Source organism: Acanthochromis polyacanthus, chromosome 10, assembly GCF_021347895.1.
Source record: "Acanthochromis polyacanthus isolate Apoly-LR-REF ecotype Palm Island chromosome 10, KAUST_Apoly_ChrSc, whole genome shotgun sequence".
NCBI classification, from domain to species: domain Eukaryota; kingdom Metazoa; phylum Chordata; class Actinopteri; family Pomacentridae; genus Acanthochromis; species Acanthochromis polyacanthus.
In genome coordinates, this window is record NC_067122.1 from 25987431 (window position 1) to 26010751 (window position 23321).

The 23321-nt window shown below is 41.5% G+C and overlaps 1 protein-coding gene across 8 annotated transcripts in view; it reads left to right on the forward strand.

The window, feature by feature from the left end:
* The window catches only part of ablim3 (actin binding LIM protein family, member 3), a 52372-nt gene that overhangs the window by 8415 nt on the left and 20636 nt on the right, over positions 1–23321 (forward strand). For 7 of the 8 annotated variants that reach the window (XM_051954630.1, XM_051954634.1, XM_051954628.1 and 4 more), the window contains exons 2-4: positions 1022–1159; positions 16396–16579; positions 21704–21819. In XM_051954630.1, coding sequence (XP_051810590.1) covers positions 1022–1159; positions 16396–16579; positions 21704–21819 — 438 coding nt within the window. The remainder of the gene's footprint in view (positions 1–1021; positions 1160–16395; positions 16580–21703; positions 21820–23321) is intronic. The other variant, XM_051954629.1, reaches the window with a different exon arrangement.

A 23321-nucleotide genomic window follows, 5' to 3' on the forward strand; every position in this document is an offset into this window, starting at 1 on the left:
AATTTAGAGTTTTTTTTTAAAAAAAAAAACAACTGCATTTACAAGACACAGAGTTTGCTGACATCCAGGCTCCACTTGTGCTCAGTAAAATAAAGGAGGAATAGAAGAGACACACTGAAAAGGAAGGTTTAGTTGTGTCAAAGAAAGGCATGGTCAGTTTACTGGAACATTGATCCCAATCATAATTGTGACTTCCCACAATTACATGAACCAAGTGCAGTGTTGTGTAAAAGTATTCTTTTTTTTCTTATTTTCTGTGCTGAAGCACTTCCTATGAAATCCCCCACTCATTATAGAATGATTCATTCTTTTCAAGTACAGCTTTATTCAAGTCATCTGGCAACAATTTTGGTATTTTTTCACAATACATGTTGCAAAAGAACGAAATATCTCAATATTAGTTTTTCCAATATCACACAGCCCTAATTTTAATCTAAACAAAATGTGTTTTTCAGAAATGTTGAGTATGGTTTGTATGTGATTGCCAATATCAGCTTGCATTTAATGACTGAAAGCGGTGAAAAATGTCATTCAGTGTTTCTCAAAGCCCAAAAAACATCATCAAATGTCTCATTTTGTCCCCAACCCAAAGATGCTCAGTTTAGAGTGTCATAGAGGAGTTAAAAAAATAGAAAATATTCAAATTGGGGAAGGTAAAAGGAGAGATTTACAATTTTTTAAAAATAATTTCTCAAACTAATTAGTAGGTTTTTAAAATAGATGATTAGTTTTTTTTGAAATATGCTGTTTTTTCCAGGCAAAAAGATGTCACTTATATTTTTACTGTATTCCAGTAACTAAGTTAAACTACTTGTTTTAGAGGACGTAATTTACCATTTGTGGGCCCGTTAAGCCACATGTTTAAAATTCTCAAGACTTACAAGTAAAGCTCTCACTGAAAACTGCAAATGTGCTTTCAAAGAGTAGACAGCTTAGGTTCAGCTCAGTTGTGATTGTCAAGCCAGCTTGCAAAATAGTGATGAAATGTGTACTTTTGTTTAATACACTTTTCTGTCTTCAGCAGCTTATCACCAAGGCTCAACAGGCGGTGAGCGGAGCGCTGGACCAATCCGGTGCCAGCGATGCCGGGAAGTATGCAAAGGGGAAGTGGTCCGAGTACAAGAGACCCACTTTCACGTCAAGTGTTTTACCTGCACCGGTAAGAAACTGAATCTGTAACAACACCACACAGCAAGCGTTAGAGAAGACAATCATCTGAAGTGACCAAACAAACAGGTGTTGTCTTATACAGTCCCCAATCCTGTGTTGTCCTGGTCATAAATGTTAGTAAAGTTATATATTGTTGGATAGGAATTCCAGTGGTAGACCAGAAACGAGACAGTATATCTTGGTCACATTATCTGCCTCGATGCACACACGCGGACACACTGACAGATCCACTGTATGCACTCATTCATCCATTTCCTAGTCTACACTACCAGTCAAAAGTTTGGACACACCTTCTCATTTATTGGTTTTCCTTTATTGTCATGGCTATTTACATTGTAGATTCTCAGTGAAGGCATCAAAACTATGAATGAACACATGGAATTAAGTATCAAACAAAAATGGGTGAAATAAGTAAAAACACGTTTCATATTTTAGATTCTTCATAATAGTCACCCTTTGCTTTGATTACTGCTTTACACGCCCTTGGTATTTTCTGGATGAGCTTCATGAGGTAGTCCCCTGAAATGGTTTTCCAACAGTCGTGAAGGGGTTTGGAGAGATTCTAAGCATTTATTGGGCCTTTTGTCTTCACTCTGCAGTCCATCTCATCCCAAACCATCTGGATTGAATTTAGGTCAGGTGACTGTGGAGGTCAGGTCATCTGACGCAGCATTTCATCACTCTCCTTCTTGGTGAAATAGCCTTTACCCAGCCTGGAGGTGTGCTTGGGTCATTGTAAACTAAATGCAAACCGGATGGGATGGCATGTCGCTGCAGCATGCTGGTTCAGTGTATCTTCAATTTGGAATAAATCCCCAATAGTGTCACCAGCAAAGCACCATCACCTCTCCTCCATGCGTCTCGGTGGGAACCATGCATTTTAGAGACCATCCGTTCACCTTTGCTGTGTCGCACAAAGACACAGCGGGTGGAACCAAAGATCTCAGATTTGGACTCATCAGACCAAAGCACACATTTCAACTGGTCTAATATCCATTCCTTGTATTTCTTGGCCCAAACAAATCTCTGCTCATTTCCTTAGTAGTGGTTTCTTAGCAGCTATTTGACCATAAAAGCTTGATTGGTCAGTCTCCTCTGAACAGTTGATGTAGCGATGTGTCTGCAACTAGAACTCTGTGTGGCATTTATCTGGGCTCTAATCTGAGGAACTTATCCTCAGCAGCAGAGGTGACTCTTGGTCTTCCTTTCCTGGGGCGGTCCTCATGTGAGCCAGTTTCGTCATAGCGCTTGATGGTTTTTGCGACTGCACTTGGGGATACATTAAAAATCTTTTTGCAATTTTCCAGACTGACCGACCTTTAGTTCTTAAAGTAATGATGGACTGTCGTTTCTCTTGACTTATCTGATTGTTTTTTATCCATTCTAACAGTTGTCAAATAGGACAGTCCACTGTGTACCAACCTGCCTTCTGCACAACAGAACTGATGGTCTCAATCCCATTAAGAAGGCAAGAAAGTCCACAAATTAACCTTGACAAGGCACACCTGTGAAGTGAAAACCATTTCAGGTGACGACCTCATGAAGCTCACTGAGAGAATGCCAAGAGTGTGCAAAGCAGTAATCAAAGCAAAGGGTGAAGGGTGGCTATTTTGAAGAATCTGAAAGATGTTTTGACTTATTTCACACTTTTTTGTTTACTACACAATTCCATATGTGTTCATCCATAGTTAGTCTTGAAAGTAAAGAAAAACCATTAAATGTAAAGGTGTGTTCAAACTTTTGACTGGTAGTATACATGCTGAGTGCTACTATTAGCAATCGGTGGGGATTAGAACGGATCAGAGGTGCCTTGTAGGGGACTTAGGCTCCTGCTAAGGTAGCTTGTTGTTGTGCTGGCAATTTGTAATGGATTTTCCTCTGGTTGTACGCTGTGGTCTAATGAGACTGACTTAACTGGCTTTGCAGTGCTACAGGTGAGCACTGGTGACCTACAATAGAAACAGTGGTGACATAATCACACATCCTGGTCGGTTATGTTTAACATTTTAAAAGGAAACTTACCAAGTAGTGTGGTTTATAGCAACTTTATTTTGAGAGAGATACAACAAGTCAAGCCATAGTCAAACTTTTGCCTTCAGAATATAGGCCTAATTTAAGTTATTTATGAGAAAAGACCAGATCATTCCTAATGTTGCAAGTAAATAATACATCAAATGTTTTTTTGCTGTCTTCTAAGGCTTACATTGGCCACATGCTGTAGACTGTGTGGGCAGAACGATTTGCTGGAGCTTCATGTTGTAAGCAATTGGCTTGAATAAACGTGCAAAATTTAGAAAACTGACAATCTGATGCAGGGGATGTTTTTTTTTTCTTTGGCTCAGCAAAATCACCCTGACTCATGGTTCCTTTCCAAACATGATGCTGACGTGTAAAACTGGCAACATTTGCTGAGTTAAGGGCAGGTCTGAAATGGGCTTGTGGCAATCGAGTATCTGTGAATGTGCAAATTAGAAATCAAAGAACCGAGGAATGCTATTTGTCATGCCGCTTTATAGCCTGCAGCGAGTGTGCTCAGTATTATGTTAATACTTTCATTTCTACGGCAAAGACAGTCAGCCATGGGTGACTTTTTAAGTCATTTGCAGATGAGTTCAGATGAAAAAGCAACAAGATATATTAAGAAGAAATATGTGTCGTCTCATCACATTTTTTCATCATTATAAGCTGCATTACGTGTATTTACTCATACATTTATTGAGCTGTGTAGATGAATGCAAAAGTAATAGTAGAGTTTGATGGTTCTTTCGTTTACGTGGAGAAAATTTTGGTACAAATGAACGAGAGTATGCAGATCTTGCACTGTTCCTTCCTACTGAATACATGTTTTTTGTCAAACAGCCAAACAAAGAGATCCAAATTGAGGAAGCTTGGATTTTCCAGTTTGCATTAGATTATCTCTGCCACAACAAAAGAATAACAGTTTAATATCAGAGAGTTTTTTTTGTCTTTTTATATTGTCTTTGGATATTGTGCTGGCTGCTGTCATTGTAAATCTATTTTTAATGAGACAGTTTGGCAAATGTTTGTGCTTCTAATTTGATCCCAGTGCCCATCTCGGTAAATCATTCAGTCCCATACACGTGAAAATAAATTCAGCTCTTGGCACTAGAAATTATCGTCAGCCCTTAGAATGACTTATGATGGGGCATTTTGCAAACTTCCCTGGGCGGTCTGTCACAGAGAAGCTGAGTAAGTCGTGTTTATCGCTGTCTGAGCTGCAGCACAGTGTTGTTCGGCAACCAGACGCTGTACAGTAGATGAACTCACTCTGGGCTGTTCATTGGAAGGTTGTTGTTGCATGTTCCCCGCGTGTAGCTGTCACACACGTGAAAACACAAGTGTATAGTTCGCTCATGCATGCAAGCATGCGCATCTATACATGTGTGCACGCTCGCTGTGGTTGTGAGTGGTTGCTGTGGTAACGGTGTGAAGGGGCACCCGGTCCCTGGTTGGTGGATATTCTCAGCATCTCTATGGTGCTATTAACCAATCGGAAGGCTCTCTTCTGTGCCCCAGAGGAAAAAAACAAACAAAAAAAAAACGAGGGGGAGAGCACCGAAAGCGAGCAGAAAGGAGAAGAAGAAGAGGGGGGATGGGGGTGCTGTTTATGTCGCCTAAACATTACATCATCACTTGAATCTGGTTCTAACTTTCTCGTCTTCCTTTTCCTTTTCCTCTCACTCACAGCGGTGCGACAGTCATGGAAAACTGACATTGATCGCAACATGTTAGCACACCTATCAAACAACCCTCCCCTCTCCTATTCCAGAGAGTTCTCCTCTTCCCATGAGGCAACGGGGCACTATTGTGCGGCCAGACTCTTCCACATCCCTGCCTGTAATATGCTCTCCTGTATGTGCTTCTGCACAACCAGCAGTTTTCTAAAGCTTTCATTGTCCAGTGTGTAAACCACCCCCAGTCTCACTCACAAACATGTTGCATGTTCTTTTGAACTTCATAAACTCCATCTATTCTCTGTTGTCTGTTTCCATTCTCTGCTTTTCATTAGTTCTCCACCTATGTTCTGAGGTTAAATGGTTCTGAATGCAACAGCAGGATGTAAGATTGGATTTCCATTTTTTATTCCATCTCTTTGTTGCTTTTTCTAACATTTTACTTCCCGTCCGTCTGTCTTCTTCTTCTTTTTCTCTCTCCTTTTCTTTCTTGATGACAGTCAACCAAGCATAAAATCAATTTCTTATCTTGGGACGGGATGACATTGGCATGCAGAGTGCACGATTTGGAGGCTAATGGCTAAACTGTATTATACCATTGCGCCGCAGTGGCAATCCACAGCCAGCATCCAATTGCCTTATCTACTACATGTGTTTATGAACTCTGTGGTTGGGATATGCCTCAACATTTGATTGTTTATCTGGGTTATTGACCTTGACCAATGATAGTGTATGTGCCTCAGTCCGCCTCAGTTTCCACTGCAAAACCATGACATAAAATCCTAGCTATTTCCTCCCCTTTTTCCTGCATCTCCTATTTTCCTTTCTATATTTTGGTCTCCATTTTCCCCAAAAGGGCTGACTGTGCCCCACTGAATAGATCATGATCATTCAGTTGGACACACTAACAGTTACATTCACCCACATTCTCTTGTAGCATCTAAAAATACGTACAGCCACCCCATCCATCATTTTATCTTCACTTTATCTTTGCCCACACTTTATGAAGCTACAATGCCTCCTGGATGCCACATTATCATAACTCCTCTCTCATGCATTAGTCAGAAGAGGAACAGATCACTAATCATGTGCATTTAACCTCTCATTTGAACCCATTATGCAGCTGATTATAGCATCAAGAAGCAGCCACGCAATCAGCTCAAGAAAAGAAGTCTGGAAAATGCTGGAGACAGAAGCCAGCTCAGAGACTGATGCATCAACTCCAGACAAAGAAAAAAAAGCAGTGGGGGTGTAAATGTGGATTATGTGACTCCTGTACCACTTCTCAGTGTGGCAGCGGGCTGTAGTGTATGGACCATGTGGCGTTCTGTTCCTGGCGTATGGGCTGACTCGTGCATACTGGCCCAATGACATAGTAACCACATTAACCCAGCCTCCGAGGAATAATTGGCACCCTAAGATTCCAGCAAAAACAGCGGGGCCTGTCAGTGGCACGAGTACAGTGCTAACTTACACATAAACTGCAAGCGACGGCAAAATAGGTGCCCATGCAACCGACTCACATCCAAACAGAGAACACAGAGGCAGAGGAGCAAATATACAAGCAGGGAAACAGACAGATGCAAACACAGACACGTTCACACATAAACTGCCAAGCCGCTCCCAGTGGTTATTTATTTTTGGAGACCCAATAGATTTTTCTCATAAAACAGTGCTAAAGGGAATAGCAGATTTACACAGACAGGTTAGATAAATACATGACTGTTCTGCTAAAGCTCCACTTCTGGGTAGTATTCTCACCAGGGCTCCTGTTAAATCGCAGCATCTTTTTGCTCTCTCTCTCTGCAGACCTGTCTCAGTCGCTCCAGCCTCTGTTTTGGATGTCGTTAGCCCCCGTAACTCAACCTCTATATCAATAACATCAATCTACTGTACTGTACCGCCGTTGCTCTCCGAAGGCAAGGGAGAGACTGTGATAGAGAGACAGCTTTTGGGAACAGCCAGAGAGAAATAAAAGACAAATGGAGACAAGTGAAGAGGAAAAAGAAAGAAAACAAGGTTAGAAACAGAAAGAGAGACAGCACAGAAAAAAAAATAACATGGGGGGTTACAGGGAAGGGGAGCTTCCTGTAGCTATAGCAACCACTGATACGCTGGTCCAATCACCACACCAATGCATGGTTGCTAGGGAGAGATTCCGACGAAGGGAGAAGGGAGCGCGGCAGGAAGCGGTGCATCTCCCTGACGACTCCTCTGGATTTGGGACAGATGACAAGGATTATTCCTCTGCTTGATCCTCCCAAGCGTCACCATCCTGAGGGGTTTTCATACACCGAGGCCCTGACTATTTTCTTTATGTGTGTATTTATCTTAGGTGTGCAAGTGTCTGGCTCAGAGAAAGAAGGAGGGATTTCGGAATGATAAAGAAGATCATTAACCGACTACCCAGACACACACACACACATATACACACACTAAACAAGTGCATCATCTGCTTATTGCAAAGCGTCATCTCAGGTGGTGTGTTTATCTCTGTCTGTGATCTCATTCACGCCTATTTTCCCCTCAGCTGAATCCCTTATCAGCTCTCAGAGGGTTAAAAGCTGAAGGCCTCAGCAGCAGGGCTGGTCTTCTGGTATGAAGGGACTCCACTGGGCAGCCATCTGTCTCCATCAACTACAGCAGCCAAATACGAGGGGAACCCTGTCACTCACGCATGATTTCTCTCTGCTCTAGCCTTTAGCCGCCTGCCTCCCTCTCCTCTCTCCCTTTTTCTATGACAACATCTCCTTCTGTTGTCTGTGGCTGTTTTTCTTTAACCATGCTTGCAGCGTGGCTTTAGGGACAGCAGTGACGGTCAGACAGTCCACAGCTTTGATACAGACTGAACTATCAGAAAAACCGTTGTATGGATTTTCATGATATTTTGCGTAGATATTGATGGTTTCAGGAGGATGAATTGTAGCTTACTTGATTTTCACTGATCCTCCTCTAGTGCTATCACTAATTCAGTAAAACATCTTGACGGATTAGTACAAAATTTGGTATGGTAGTCTATACATCCGTAGATAGTTTAATCGATTTGTTACAGGTTCACTTCCCTAAAATACCAAATCAAATTTGTTGTTTGTGAAAACTTGGCAATGAAACATTCTGATTCTGATTCTGAATCTGAATTTTTGAACGAATCAAGAATGAATCATTTAGACTTTAGCATTTGGGGTTAACTCTACTTTTTCTTCTTGTGCCATCATCAGCACAGACTTCCCAGATACTTCAGAGATATTTGGTCTACGTTTCAACCCACATTTATAATCGTTATCTTTGGGTAGTGACCAAAGGAAGGAGATTGCTGATAAAAGTAGCTGAAATGGGTTACCTGAATAGGTTGGCTTGGTTCAACCTTAGAGGAAGAATGAGGACATGCAGAGGAAACTCGTTGTAGAGTCACTTCTCCTCTGAGTCAAACGGAGCCAGCTGAGGTGATTCTGGCATCTGATTAGGATGCCTCCTGGCCGACTTCTTTTGGAGGTTTTCCAGGCACGTCCAACTGGGAAGAAGACCACAGGATAGACCTACTACTCGCTAGGGGGATTGCATATCTCATCTGACCTTGGAACACCCAGGGATCCCTCTAGGAGGAAATGGAAAACACTGCTGGGAAGAGGAACCCCTGCCAGGCCCTGTTTAACCTGCCTCCACTGCAACCGGAGCTGACGAATGGAAGAAAATAGATGAATGGACGGATAGTACAGGGTGACACAAAAAAGGGAACTTTTTATCAATCCAATAAAACCAAAAGTGAAGGAAGAAAAAATATTTTATTCATAGTAATTGAAACCTTTATACATGCCATTTAGAAACATGGAATTTTCATTTTTTTTTTAAATTACTTCCTGTAGATGGCATCCTCCTGTACGAATGCATTCTTGAAATCTGCTGTTGAGATTCCTCATTGACCGCTGCAACATCTCAGCTGGGATACTGTCAATTTCATCCTGAATTCTCTGTTTTAACTCACCCAGAGTTCTTGGTCGAGTCGTGTACACTTTACTCTTCAGAGAGCCCCAGGTAGATTTCAAGAATGCATTCGTACAGGAGGACGCCATCTACAGGAAGTAATTTTTAAAAAATGAAAATTCCATCATTGTTTCTTAAATGGCATGTTTTAAGGTTTCAATTACTATGAATAAAATACTTTTCTTCCATCACTCTTGGTTTTATTGGATTGTTAAAAAGTTCCTGTTTTTTTGTTTCACCCTGAACTTGTATTTTCCATGAATTGTTGCTTGTGACCAAATCCTTCCCATCAGCCCTAACTGTTCTTGATTTAATCAGCCAACAGTAGTGTGCTAACATGTTAAAACTAAATGATGAGGATGGAAAACACACCTGCTAAAGATCACCATGCTGTTTATATAAGGCACTGGGCCTCACAGAGCTGCGAGTGTGCCTGTAGGCTTTTGTTTCTCTCCTCCTGTCTGTCTGATCGCTTCTTCTCCCTCCCCACCATTTGGCACAACTTGAGAAAACACATTATTTACTCTTGAAGTGTTTCCTCCCATCAGAGGGCCTCAGATCCGGGGGAAGGGAAAGGGCAGAGGAGCCAGGGCCTTGTGTTGGTAGCACAGATGTGGGGGTGAATAGGTGAGTCCTTCCCCTGATGAAACTTGTCATTGCCCAGTTATATACACATCCCTTTGCTAAACTGTCTGTGGCTGCCTGTATTGCTGTGATAAAAAAGCCCTGGAAATTAGCATAATGTTGACAGCAGCACTAAAACAATTAGAATACACAGTGGGGCCACTTTGACATCCTATCCAAACCATGTCCATTTACTTAATAGCACTTTATGAAGATCTAATAGGAGCATATTGACCTGAGGAAGAGTAACGGTGAGAGGAGCTGGAGGGGGACTGAGGATAGAAGAGAGACACTGTGAAAGAAAGGCAAGGTTACACTGAGGTTGAGCCCCCTAGTCGCGTGAAGAGAGGGTGCAAACAGAGATAAAGTGGAGACCTTGTGCTCCGAGCCACAAAGATTTGGAAGCAGTTTTGAAACGGAAAGACAGAGAAAGAGAAGGGGAGGAGGGAGGGAGGGTGTCGGGACTATTTCGGGGTTCCGGCCCGGGCCGACATTGAGAAGGGAATTTTAATTGCGTCTGTTGGCTGGAGATAAATACCCAATCAGGCAGACCCCCTGTGGATGCCTAATCAGTGCAGTTCTAATGACCACAGCTGCAGACATCAGCCTACATGTTAACCTCTAATCACTAGACTTGTGATCTGTAGATGCTAACTTCCTGCACTGCCCCAATAAAGAGCAATATGAACGGGAGAAGCATTTCTTTGAGCTTCCCTCATTAGAATGCCATTCGGGGAAAGATCATAAAAGGAGCAAATAGATGAAATGAAGCCTTTAATGTAATTTAGTTCTATGTTTGCCTTAAAAAAAATATAATCCTGATACAAACAAAACTTTTTATTAACTGAGGAATTCAACATGACCATGATATTTAATAACAGCTGCACACTCTCCCATGAGCAACTGCAGTACAAATCCCCAAAGGCCTTTCATAGGACAGTAAAACAGACCATACTGGTTCCAAGCTGGTTGTATCGGGCTGTTGTTTTTATGGGTGGGCATCCACACCATGTGGTGCTGGTTGTGTGGCTGTGACCAAAACCTTTCTTCTTGGAGCCAAGCGAAGCCGCCACTCTGCAGCAGCAGAGGCACTAAACTCTCTCCCAGCTCCACCCACTGTGTTGGCAACTAACATGTGGAGGGAGTTTAAAACATCTGCTTGATGGTTATGACTGAACTGAGAGACATGGAAAGTAGAAGACCTGCGTGCAAGTAGGCTGATAACAGTTTGCTTTTGAAGACATGTAAGAAGATGCATTTAGTTTAGGCTAGGAGTGTCCTCTAACAGGAGCAAGTGTCAGTTCCTTTTTATTTTGGGTATTTCGGGTTAATTTTATAGTTTGATCAGATCCATCATCTGCAGTTGTAATGATAGTGATTTCTATAACATGAAAAAAACTCGCAAAAACAGACGAGTCTTTAAATGCAAACAAAGCAGCGACTAAATCTCAGTTAATGTTCTCATGAGCTATAAAAGCTTTGTTTATCTTAGTAATGTTTGCAATCAGCTGTTGGAACATTTACAGTTTGCTTGAAATAATTTTTTATCCTTGCTTATTTGAATAAAAGTCCATTCCATAAATTACTAGCAAAATGTACCCAAAAGTTCAAACATAAACATGCTCAGTATGCAGAGTGCCCCCTTCAGTGTCAAATTATGTAGCTCAAAACATAATTATTCACTTTTCGGCGCAATAACCTATGTGCACAACACTTAAATTATCATTCCAGGCCTTTTATTTTTAACAACATGTCCTATTCTGTAAGTTATTGTCTGTTTTGTAAGTAAAATCACAATACCCTGCTTTAAAAAATGCATAAATTGGAAAGACTATTGGATAATAGGGATGGTACACAAGTATTTTCACCACTAATGTATTTCACACACTTACACACACACACATGTGGATGTACTTTTGTATGTTTGTATTATTTGTGGACGGTGCTTTTGATCATTTTTTTTTAATTTTCTCAGTTGTAACCCACATTTTCTTGTGGTGAAGTCGGAACAAAATACCTCAGACATTGATGGCCTCGTAGTTTTTGTCACATAGAAGTGAGAACATGGTATTTCAGTCTGCTTTTTGGTTCTAATCACAGATTATGTTTGGTAGTTGAACCACAGCACCTGCAAATATGCCACCAGCACATCAGACCTAGCTGTCTCTGGGGCAACCATGGAAGGCTTACGTCTCCTATGGCAACTGAGGAAGGGGGACGTCCTTAGCAATGCATCCAGCCAATCGTCCAGTCACAAGAAAACAATGTGATTACCCAACAGGTGAACCATCCATCCACCCCATCCAATCCAGTCTGAGCCGATCCGGTCGACCGGCTGTGGTTTGGTCAGGCGTCCGTATGCTAATGCATGCACCGCATTAAGCTAATTGAGCAGATTCCACTCATTTGAAAAGCAATCTGGGCGGAGATTGAAAAGCAAATCATTTTGAGAGAGAGGGCGAGAAATCGAGTGAAAGGAAAAGAGAGAGAGAGAGAGAGAGAGAGAGAGAGAAATAAAAGAGAAGCAGAGAAAATTACAGCAGTCAAATTTCTACAATTTATTTTTAGAAGAATAAAACATTGTTTTTATTAAATGAATGGCATTTTGAAGACACAATGATTTTTTTTTCCACGGGGAGGAGCTTATTAGATGTGGAAATATTTACCCTCTCGTTCCCCTTTTCCACGAAGGCATTGGATAGCCTGTGATTTAGGTTTCTGGTAAGAGCTTTAGTTAGTCTGCTTCAAAATGCAGCGGGGACACTTTTTGAAGCTCCGTGCCATTGTTCAGCGGTTCTGGAAATGTGGTTGCACACACACGCATTTTTATAAACCGGCTATTTTAAAACATAGAGCTCTGGTCTTCCTTATGCATCCCCTTTCCTTCCTTCTTCTGCAATCCTGCAGCCACCTTCCCTTGCTGCCAATGACCCGTCACAATGATAAAGATCCATGATCATGTCTCACTGTACACATTGTCCCATTTCATTATCCTCTCTCTCCATACGCACACTGCCATCTCATCGGGGATGGATTTATGTGTTTCTGTCCTCCTGAGGGAGCTGAGATTGTTTTGTTTTTAAGTGAGGGCCCATTGATCTTTTATTACACCATTAAGTCAATACGCTCCACTCATAAACAGCTTGAGATTAAATGAGCCCCTTTGAAGGGTTTATGTGCATGTGTGTGAGTCTGTGTGTCTGTGAACTCTCAGCCTGCCGGCTAATACTGAAAACTTGGTGCCTATAGGGAGCCAAGTGTAGCCTGGAGCAGCAACTCCAGCCTCAATAGAATATCAGTCATGGCAATAAGTTACTGGTAGTTGAGGTGCTTCATTCCGTAATTAGAAAAGGGATGCTTTGTTAAATTTAAAATGTTTATTCATAATGACACAATCTACTTTGATTTGGGGGCAGTGTAGTCGAAGCAACTGGAAGCATCACCAGCTGAATATGGTAGTGTTCTCGTGGCTGTTTATTCTTGCTGACAATATTTCATTATTTTCATGCTGGTTGGCTTCAGCATAGAAACAGCATTTTCCAGTATAATGAATACTGCTCAACTAACAATTTCAGGATATAATTTGATGAAACACACTCAGACTCAATTTTGGTCCATTTTTTTGAACAATTCTTTTGTGCTGCCTGTATTTTTTGGTGTTACAGGAGTCACATGTTGCCAGGTACAAGGATGTGTTTTTAATTAATTGAACTATTTCCTTTTATTTCAATCCATGACCTAATGAGCAGAAGTCAGTAAGATGCAAAGATTTCTGTATACCAAAGGTTCATTTATCTTTGAAGAAATCTACAACATCACAAATAGTTGGATTTCCATTGATATCTATTTTACAACTATTGAAAAAAAACTAACTGGTGTCAAATTTTGCAGTATTTTTCCAAGTGCCCACAGCTGTTAACAATACAGGACACAAATATGACTCATTACTTACATTTTTCATTTGTTTCCATATTGTCTCCTTTCTGCTTGGTGCACAGCCTGCAGTTCAACCCAGTTTTAGTCAACAGGCTGCTGGTTGCAGCTGAGTCACCAGTGGCTCCTAATATGCTCTGAGCAAATGGTTCATTTTTAGCACAGTATTGACTAAGACGTAATAAAATGATTTTGTTGAAATATCATATTTTAAGCTTAAATAACTTTTCCAACAGAAAGCCAAGTCACAAAATTTCACAGAAAGTGATTCTTTGTGTTTTCACAGTTTCTGTGAAATTGTGTAATTTGAGTGATGTTACGTAGTGAAAGCTTCTTGAATCATGACAAAGGCTCGGATGTCTTTGTTGAACATTACTGTTCAGTTTTTATTGAATGGAGTGACTGAACTTGCAGTTTCATTTGTAGTAGTCCGTACTGCGACACAACGAAGCACAGTTCCAGGTAGACGCCTTCACAGCAAAACACTTCCGGTTTTTCAAAATAAAACATTTGTGGCGCCTTTCTCAGTATATCTCATCAAACCTTTGGAATAATATACAATCATGTTCAATTCAATCAATAATCACAAACTGTTACACTCAGAGCAATAAAATGTAAATAAGTCACAAGTGATTTTTGGGATGCCTTTCAAAGCTGCCAGTGAGTTCTGGAATTAAGAGGGGTAACATAGACCCTTTATTTGTTTACAAACATTGTGACGTTTTATGGGGGCGGGGCTTATGCTGGAGGCAAAAGCGGAGCGAGAAGTCAAGCGGGACTGGGAGTATATAGTTTGCGCTGGGAGTTTGCGCTGCAAACTCGAGCATTTTTAACCCGTTAAACTTCAGTGTACCGCCGGCGGTACACTTACTAATTTGCATAGGAATTTAAAGAATGTTCGAAGGCTGTAAACGCGATTATATAAACACTATACGCCGATGGAAAGCTTAGATTCTCATGAATCCGCCGGTATAAACCACTTTCAAATGTGATTACCACAGCGGGCAATATAAACACATTTGTCCGACAAACAACGAATATCCATCCATCCTTTCTCTGTACACGGCTTTAACGTACACAGCGCGACTCACATTTCCGGGTTCATTATTACACACAGATGAAAATATTCCACAAAAAACGGCCATAATCCAACCTTTTACATCCAGACGACACAAGCCAGTAAACTATTTTGTCCAAAGCATGTCTTTAAGTCGGTATATAATCCACGAATCGGTCGTTTTCAAGGAAATGCACCTCGCGATGCGCGTCCAATATTCCCTGTATTTCTCGTCATATTTAACGGGTTATTGTTTTTGATTGTATTTTTTTCTGTGTCTTGTTGTGTCCTTGTTCTTATGGTGTGTGTATTTGGACCCGGTGTCTGGAATAAAGCTGAATTGAACTGAATTGAATATTTTTTGTTTACAAATAGAAAATTAGCGATTTTTTTGTACTGAAAATGGCTGGAATTGACTGCAGCTGATCGTCTCTGTCCAGTCTTTTCGCCTCAGTGCATTTAACCACAACTGTCTTCATTCCCTCTGAGCACGAGTGTCCTATAAAACTTTAATTTGCCTTCGCCAATGTCATTCCTCCTATTCTGGCATCCAAAAACACAGCAGGACGACATTTTAGAAAAGTTGATAGAGCCTAGTCCCTCAGTCTTTCGCCTTTCGGTCACGGCCGCGGGCTTCCTCTTTTGCCTCCAGCTAAAGCTGTGATGTCATTCGTGACGTGGGTCATTAAAGGGTCTATAGGATGTACAAATAAAGGAATTGCTTCAGTCATATGCTCGCTCTCTATTTTGTCAAGAGTAATGTGTAGATATCAATACTACTTTCATAGCTTTACAATAAATACGTCTATGTAGCTGGAGCTAGTTGCTTAGCTTAGCATAAAAACTTGGGACAATAACTTTCTGGACTAAAATGCAGATTTTTGTACCAATAAAGCAAACAAGACATAGCATGAGCTTAGATATGTAACTCTGAAGATGTTGTTGCTATACAACCAGGTGATAATGTCTCCATGTTTGTAGTTTTGGAAATTTTTGAACTGTTCCTTTTATGTACAATCCATTCTCTACCAGCTGAGCTGTTTCATCGCTGGTTGCAGATGTGTTTCCTGCTAATTGTAGCTATGTAATAATTATAGTGTCAGTGTCACGCCAGGGGAGTCACCTTTGAGTCAAGGCTGTAAGGGCCAAATAGAATCTAAATATGTGGTGACCTTCATCAGCGCTGTGTTTGTCAGGTCATAGCTTTTTTTGTTTTTCCAGCCAGAGGTTACAATAACTGTCAAGTCTTCCTGTTGGTAAACCACTCAGACTGGGTGAAACCAGACACCAGCAGCCACACTGGCCACTGATCTGTGAAAATCCTTCTCAGCTATACTGTTACACCCACTGGAATCTCCTGTCATTTACACAGCAAAGGCCTCTAGCGTATATATTCTGCTTAGGATACACAATATGGATACACATGCACAAACTGTGCACTCACCCAGTGCTGCAATATACAGCAAGTAATTTCTGTGCCTTCCTGAGTGGTATGTAATGAGTCTGCAGTCGATGTTCTGTTGATGCTCGGAACTTGTGGTTTGTTGTTTTGTCTCCGTCTTCACATTGTTCAGTGCAAAATGACTTTTCCACTGATTATGCCATTATATTCCCATCAGACCAAATTGGCTCACCACTGTCTGGAAGTGAATAACTTCCCTGGCAGCCATGTGTGAAGACAAACATACACACAGGACAAGCAAACAACCATGGCCACACAAACAGGTTCAGCACTCACACTGAAACAAACAGGGCAGCCTAGCGTAGGTACCAGAGCAAAACTCAGAGAAAAAGGACTCAATACTGCTGAGTGGTATGTTGTTGAATTTGTGTGGCAAGCCAGAAATAGCAACACTAATATCCACAAGTTGCTCCATATGCTTCTCTGTTTGTAGTGTCCCACTCTCACTCTGTCTCCACCTGTTCTCTCCACAGTGTGTAACTGTGATCTGGCACGATCTGGCTTCTTCCAGAAGAAGGGCGAGTACATCTGTACGGCGGACTATCAGCGTTTGTACGGGACACGCTGTGACCGCTGTGACAGCTTCATCACAGGAGAGGTGGTCTCTGCTCTGGGACGCACGTACCACCCCAAGTGCTTTGTCTGCAGTGTCTGCAGGTACGCAATCACCCACAAACAGCACACACACACAACAGATATTCTTCTACATGCAAGGTTCCAGGAGCGCATTTGGTTGGCCAATGTGAACACGATGGCAGACATTATTTTCTTTAGCTGCTAAATGCTCCACCATGTTCACCAGATTGTAAATAAGTTGACATATGATACTGCATATTATCACATGAATAAGTTTGTCAGTTTACTGTACTGGCAAACATATTTTGAAAAAAATGTTTTCACACATCACTGAGTGTGGCTGTTTTGGTGCAGTTTTGGATGTTTGGATAACTTTCACTCCGCCAACGAACGCAGTAGAGTTGCATCGCCCTCCATAATTATTGGCCCCCCTGGTTAAGATGTGTTCTTTAGCTTCTAATACTGTAAATCCATCCATCTATCCAGCCATCCATCCATTCTCTATACACCTCTTTATCCTCACTAGGGTCATGGGGGGTGCTGGAGCCTATCTTAGCTGACTTGGGCGAAGGCAGGGGACACCCTGGACAGGTCACCAGTCTGTCTCAGGGCACTGTAAATTCAGTTTTTTTCTAAATAATATAGGACCACAATGAAAAAAAGAGGAAAATCCAACCTTTAATTCCAGTGCATTTATTCAGTGAGGAAAAAAATCACACATTAAGAAATAATTATTTTACATCAAATCATGTATGCCAAAATTATTAGCAACCCTGATGTTAATACTTTGTACAACCCCTTTTTGCCAACAAAACAGCACCTAAGCACATTTTTCTACAATTTTCAGTGTGAGAGTATGCTTCTGCAATAAAAATTGAATTCAGTTTAAGGCTTTTAACACATCTTAACCAGGGGCGGCAATAATTATGGAGGGCGCTGTATGTGAAGATCGGCGTACGTTTGTCTGTCCTTCTGTTATTCCCTCTGTGTGCAGCATTACTCAAGAACGGACTATCAGATTTGAATGAAATTTTCAGGGGAGGCCAGAAATGATACAAGGACCAACTGATTAGATTTTGGCAGTGATGTAGCTTATGGTCTGGATAACACGTATTTGTTAAAGATTTATGTATCATTGCAAGATAGCAGCACGACAACAAGTGAACACTACTTCAGCTGCCTGCTGAAGATCACGATTGCGATCCTACTACAAATCAACCACTGCCGACTTATCGGGACTTATCCATCTGACATTTTACAAGGAACAACTGATTAAATTGTGGGGGTGTTTCCGAGTCCCATCAATTCCCACCACCCGCTACATATTTAGGTCATGCAATTTGGTATCTGCCCTGCGACAGACTGGCGACCTGTCCAGAGTGTCCCCTGCCTTCGCCTGAGTCAGCTGGGATAGGCTCCAGCACCCCCCGCGACCCTAGTGAGGATAAAGCGGTGTATAGAGAATGGATGGATGAATTTGGTATCTGTACATAACATACACATGCATAAGACATGCCTGGTGATTTTGTTTGTGGGTAAATTTATGTTAAACGACTACATTCTATGTTGCCCTCATATCTGATCATCAATAACTCATAAGCAAATGCTGCATTTCAAAAATAAAATGGGGGAACGAACAGCTTTGGCAGAGTACTGCGCTCTCTGCGTGCTTTTCTTGTACATTATTGTGATTAAGCATTTTAAATCGTTGTGTGCAATTAAGTGTGCAGAATTTATTGGCTACTTGGGAGCAACGCAGCATTTACTCACCTTTTAGCTTTGTTTTGGTCTCCACCAGTTCAAAATGACAGAAGATGTCTGGTTATTTAGCTGCTCACTTGCTAGCTGCTAAGTATATCCGTTAGTATTTTGATAAATAGCAAACAGTTTGGTTTCTTCTGATCCCATGTATGCATCTATTGTTAATATAAAATGTTGCCTATTTGATTATTTAGTTCATCTTAAAATTGCACTATAATGTTGCATACGGTAGCTGTTGCCCACTAGTAGAACACATTTAGCCTCCTACTTCACATAATATACAGTAAATATCTGTGCCCTGTGCGCATCACTTGACTTCTTTATCTGTACTATCTCGATTTCTCTTCTGTGAGGATTCATTAATAGCCAGTTAGTGAATAGTGTGATAGAAGAGAGGATGGAGAACAGGGGACGGATTGTGGAGACACTGAATAAGAAATCTAAGACTGTTTTCTATTTCTCTGCCATGATTCATTATATTCTGCCTCGTGACTCTGCAGTCTGCCTGAATCGATGCAGCACAAGTTTAAAATAAGAACTAGCAGGATGGCTTATGTTGATGTGGTTTGTTTAAGAATTAATGCCAGTCTGCTTATGATTGACATCGTGAGTGTCAACAAATGTGATAGATAGATAGATTCCCATTTTGCTCAGCTTCCAACAGGAGCATTAACCTGCTGTTTCGCACTGTTTGATTTAGTAAAAGTAGGCCATCTCTCTTCTGACCTCCATCAGCGTTCACGTTAAGCTCCTCCAGAACGAACACTCAGCATCACCGCTGGCTTCTCTCTTCTTTTGATTTCATCATTTTCACTCTCCTTGCAGATACGTGCATGTTGTACGGGATTACGCATCTCTCTCATTCGCTCTCCATCCCCGTTGGTTTTCATGTGTTATAGGTTTTGACATAAGAGTGATCTTTACTTACCTTGCCTCCAGGAGAGGAGTGTTTGTCTGTTGTCGGGTGTCTGCTTGACATTGGCTGATAAACACACGGCCATGCCCAGCAGCTGTGGGCAAGAAGAAAAAAAACTGAACTGACACCAACTGGCCAAAGACAGTCAGCGGAGCAGTCCTGGCAATGACAGGGATGTCTGTGTGTGTGTTGTCAGTGTACGTGGAGTCAACTGGAAGAGACAGCCAGAAGCCGAAGGGTGAATCTCCTCTTTCGTGCTCCGTCTGCCCCCTGTCACATTGCTCACAGTTCTTTCTTGTACCTCCTTTTATTCTTATCCCGCGCTCCTGTCTTTTTTTTTCTCGACACACCCTCTTTTCCTCTCGCTCCTCTTCATCATCCTCATTATTCCTGTCATCATCTTCATGCTCTTAATCATCCACGTTGTCTGTCTTTATATCTTCATCGTCATCCCTTTTGCTCCCTGTCATCACAGACTTTGCTCTAATGAAGGCAGATTGCAAGTTTCTAAAAAAGAGCCAGTGATCAAAGCCAGAGGGCATATCGCTAAAGCCAGAAATAGCTTCACTTTTGTGACCATTTTTTTTTTAAAAAGGAGGTAAAAAAAAAAACATGCATTAAATATGTAAACACAGTAAATTTTTAAAGTGCTGAGAAAGGCTGACAAGGCAAGAGCGTCTTGAGGGAGGGAGAGTAACATGCAGGTAAAGACAAGGTCAAATACGGACTGAGACACTTTTCTGCACCATCACAGCATTTTTGTTACTCAAGTTGGAATAGATGGTCAGACACTCATACATGGAGAAGATTTAACTTGTCAAAAACAGGCACCTATGTCAAAATCTGGCTCCTCCAGCTTTGCTTTGCTTTTCGCTCAGTGTAGCTTGTCAGTCAAATTAAAATCATTTCAAAAAATTGCCTGAGTTTAAGAACAGATGGTTAACCTTGGGACCAGCTCAGGGGTGAAATTAGAATAAAGCCTAAATGAATAATAGGCATTATCAGTTTTCACCAGCTTATTTTCCTTCCAGTATTTACCAGGGCCTTTGTTGAATAATTTGTGCGCTGAAATGTCTCTGCTGGCTCATCTGTTCAGCTCACTTGTCCGTCCTTTGTGTTTTATGTATGGACGTTGTTCTTCTTTGAATACAGTGAAAGCACACAGGAGCAAACGTGTAATACTGTATGTGCCAGATCCTCCCCGCACAGTTGTAAAAATGCTCCTGGCTCGCTAGAAGCACACGACTTTCTATATCCTCCCCTCTGAATGTCTCTAAGTGACGACATGGATGTACAGCACTCGTGTGTGCTGACTGTGAGCTCTGCTGGAGACTCAAGCCTCCCTCTGGGTCTTGGCTCCGGCTCCAGGCCTCGACGGGGGAGTAAAAGGATTACTGCCGTCTATGTCTTTTAAACAGCCTTCCCTAAGCCTTTTAGCTCCCCATTCATTCTCGCATCCTCCCTAGTCATAAAGAAATCAATCTGCCTCCTCGAAAACGAGAGGAAAGAGAGTCAAAACAGTACATCGTGATATGGCAGAATTGATTTTGTTGTCTTACTGTCATGTTCTCAGCCTGTCAGCACATCTGTGTGTGTGTGTGTGTGTGTGTGTGTGTGTGTGTGTGTGTGTGTGTGTGTGTGTGTGTGTGTGTGTGTGTGTGTGTGTGTGTGTACTTGTTTCTGCTATACCGGTGGGGACTTTGACCTGACTATTTGCTATAAAGGTGGGGACTTGTCTTACGGTGGGGACCTAAAATGAGGTCCCCACGGGTGGCAACACCGTTTTCTTGGCCATATTGTTGTTAATAAAAAATGTAAAAGTGCAAAAACGTTTGTTTAGGGTTAGGCATTGATTTGGTGATGGTTAAGGTTAGGGTTAGGGTAAGGGTTAGGAGTTAGATATGAATGGGAGTCAATGGTAAGTCCCCACCGGTATAGAAAAACAAACATGTGTGTGTGTGTGTGTGTGTGTGTGTGTGTGTGTGTGTGTGTGTGTGTGTGTGTGTGTGTGTGTGTGTGTGTGTTTCCTCGTCTTTATTGTCCTGTGACTTTAAGAAAACACTGACCTGGTGGCTCCCATTGTTTAGGGAGACAAACTGGATGGCTAGACTGAGACAGAAATTGGCGGTTAAGATCAGTATGCGCTCCACACAGTCCCCCTAATAAGTTTTTATTCTCTCTGTGAGACAGTTTTCCTTTTAGAAGCCTTTGGCAGCGTCACATTATTGCCTCTTTAATCACAGTGCAGCCAGGTGCTCCTGCAACAATCAACGTCCTATTAGTCCGTCATCACAACTGTTTGCGAATGTATTTTCAGGTTCATAGAGGATGTCAGCCTGCTTTCAGCTTGTGTCAGCAGGATTATGGCCTGTCTGTCACCCAATCATGTTCCTGCCAGCGCCCATTTGTTATTTTCATGCAAACAGTACACTTGGATGTAAACACAGAATCACTGCAGGCATTCTGTCCCCTATTGTGCTCTGGTTGTTAATTCTCTCTCTCTCCCTGTTTTTTTTTTTTTTTTTCAGTAAACCCTTCCCAATCGGAGACAGGGTGACGTTCAGTGGAAAGGACTGCGTGTGCCAGCAGTGCTCCCACACACTTGTCAAGTCAAATGAACCGATCAAGATCCACGGGCCCAGCCGTAAGTCCGGAGTCCGCCTCTCTCTGTCCATTCTGTTTAGGGCCACCAGGCGCTACCGTGCGCCGAGTCTAATACGATGTGTCCATAAAGCCTATTTAGCTCATTTAGCTAATGAAGTGTCTGTCAAATCACTGCTCTGACCTGTCGTGTTGATCTGCCAGCTGAGAATTATGCAACACAAGCAGACCCATCATTCATTCATTACCGTCAGTGCAGGGAATAGAGGATTTTACGTATTCACTGCACATTCATCCGTGTACAGTTGTTAGCATAAGTAAATCATGAGCTGACTATTTTGTGTGCACGTGTCAGGGTGCGCAGTCTTGCTTTTATTCAGCAGGAAAATGACAAATTATCATCGCCCAACAGCGAGATAGTGACTGATAGTGAATCATTTGTTAAGTATACAGACAGCAGGCTGCTGCTCACTGGCTGTGCAGTAATAACAGATGGTAGAGAGGCAGTGAATAACTGTCCCCCCCAGATTGCTCCATTCACGAGAATAATATCTAAACAGCTCCCCAGGTACATGTTCATCATTCTGTCTTATGAGGATGCAATTCGTGAGACGGGACGCAGAGTGGAGTTACTAAATTTAATGCACTGCCTCGTTTCGCAAAAACAAGCAGGATATTTAAGAATGCAAGTATTTGCTTTGGGTGGAAAAATGGCAGGCATACATTTGCAAAGTGCAAAATAATTATTTACATTGGAATAACCCAGTGTAATGCATTATTAGTTGAAATTTGCTTAATTCAGCACAAATGAAGTAGAGAATTAAATTTTCCAGTCATAGATAGATAGATAGACAGATAGATAGATACTTTATTAACCGAGGGAGATTCAAAAAGAGTCTTAGCTAGAGTTCATGCCCTGATCTGTCTCAAGGATGACCCCAATTAACTCCCGAAATCTCAAACCAATTCTGAGCGTTTCTGTTCAATACTGTAGGCTAATTTTTTTTACTGCAATATAAAGTTCTAGATCTCTATGGAAACAGCACAATCGTTGTTAGAAATAGAGGGAATTGAAAAATGTCTTTTCTACAGTATAACAGAATTGTAATGCCATAAATCAGGAAATAGAATAAAACAAAAACAAAAGTTTCATTTCTTTGATCATTTATTTAAAATTTAAAAAAATGAAATCAACATATGCAACATTCTTCCAGCTGTCCACAAGTGTCACAAATGCTGGAAAAAAATGGTGACTCTACGTGCTGCAGATATTTTACGGTTTACATTTTTATTTTATTTCTATGCTTCCATAAACACAGCCTGCAGCTCAGCCTAAACATCCCTGAATTTTTGTCATATTATTGTTATTAGCAGCTTAGTTGCTATTAGCTTCACGGATCTGCTGAGGAGCATAGAATTTTTTAATTTTTTAATTTTTTTGCAGAATCTGCATGCAGCAAATTAATTTTACATTAGACCGGTAAAATAAAGTGTGTATGTGGAAAGTTTTCCACTGGAACCACATGTCACATGGGATTCATTCAC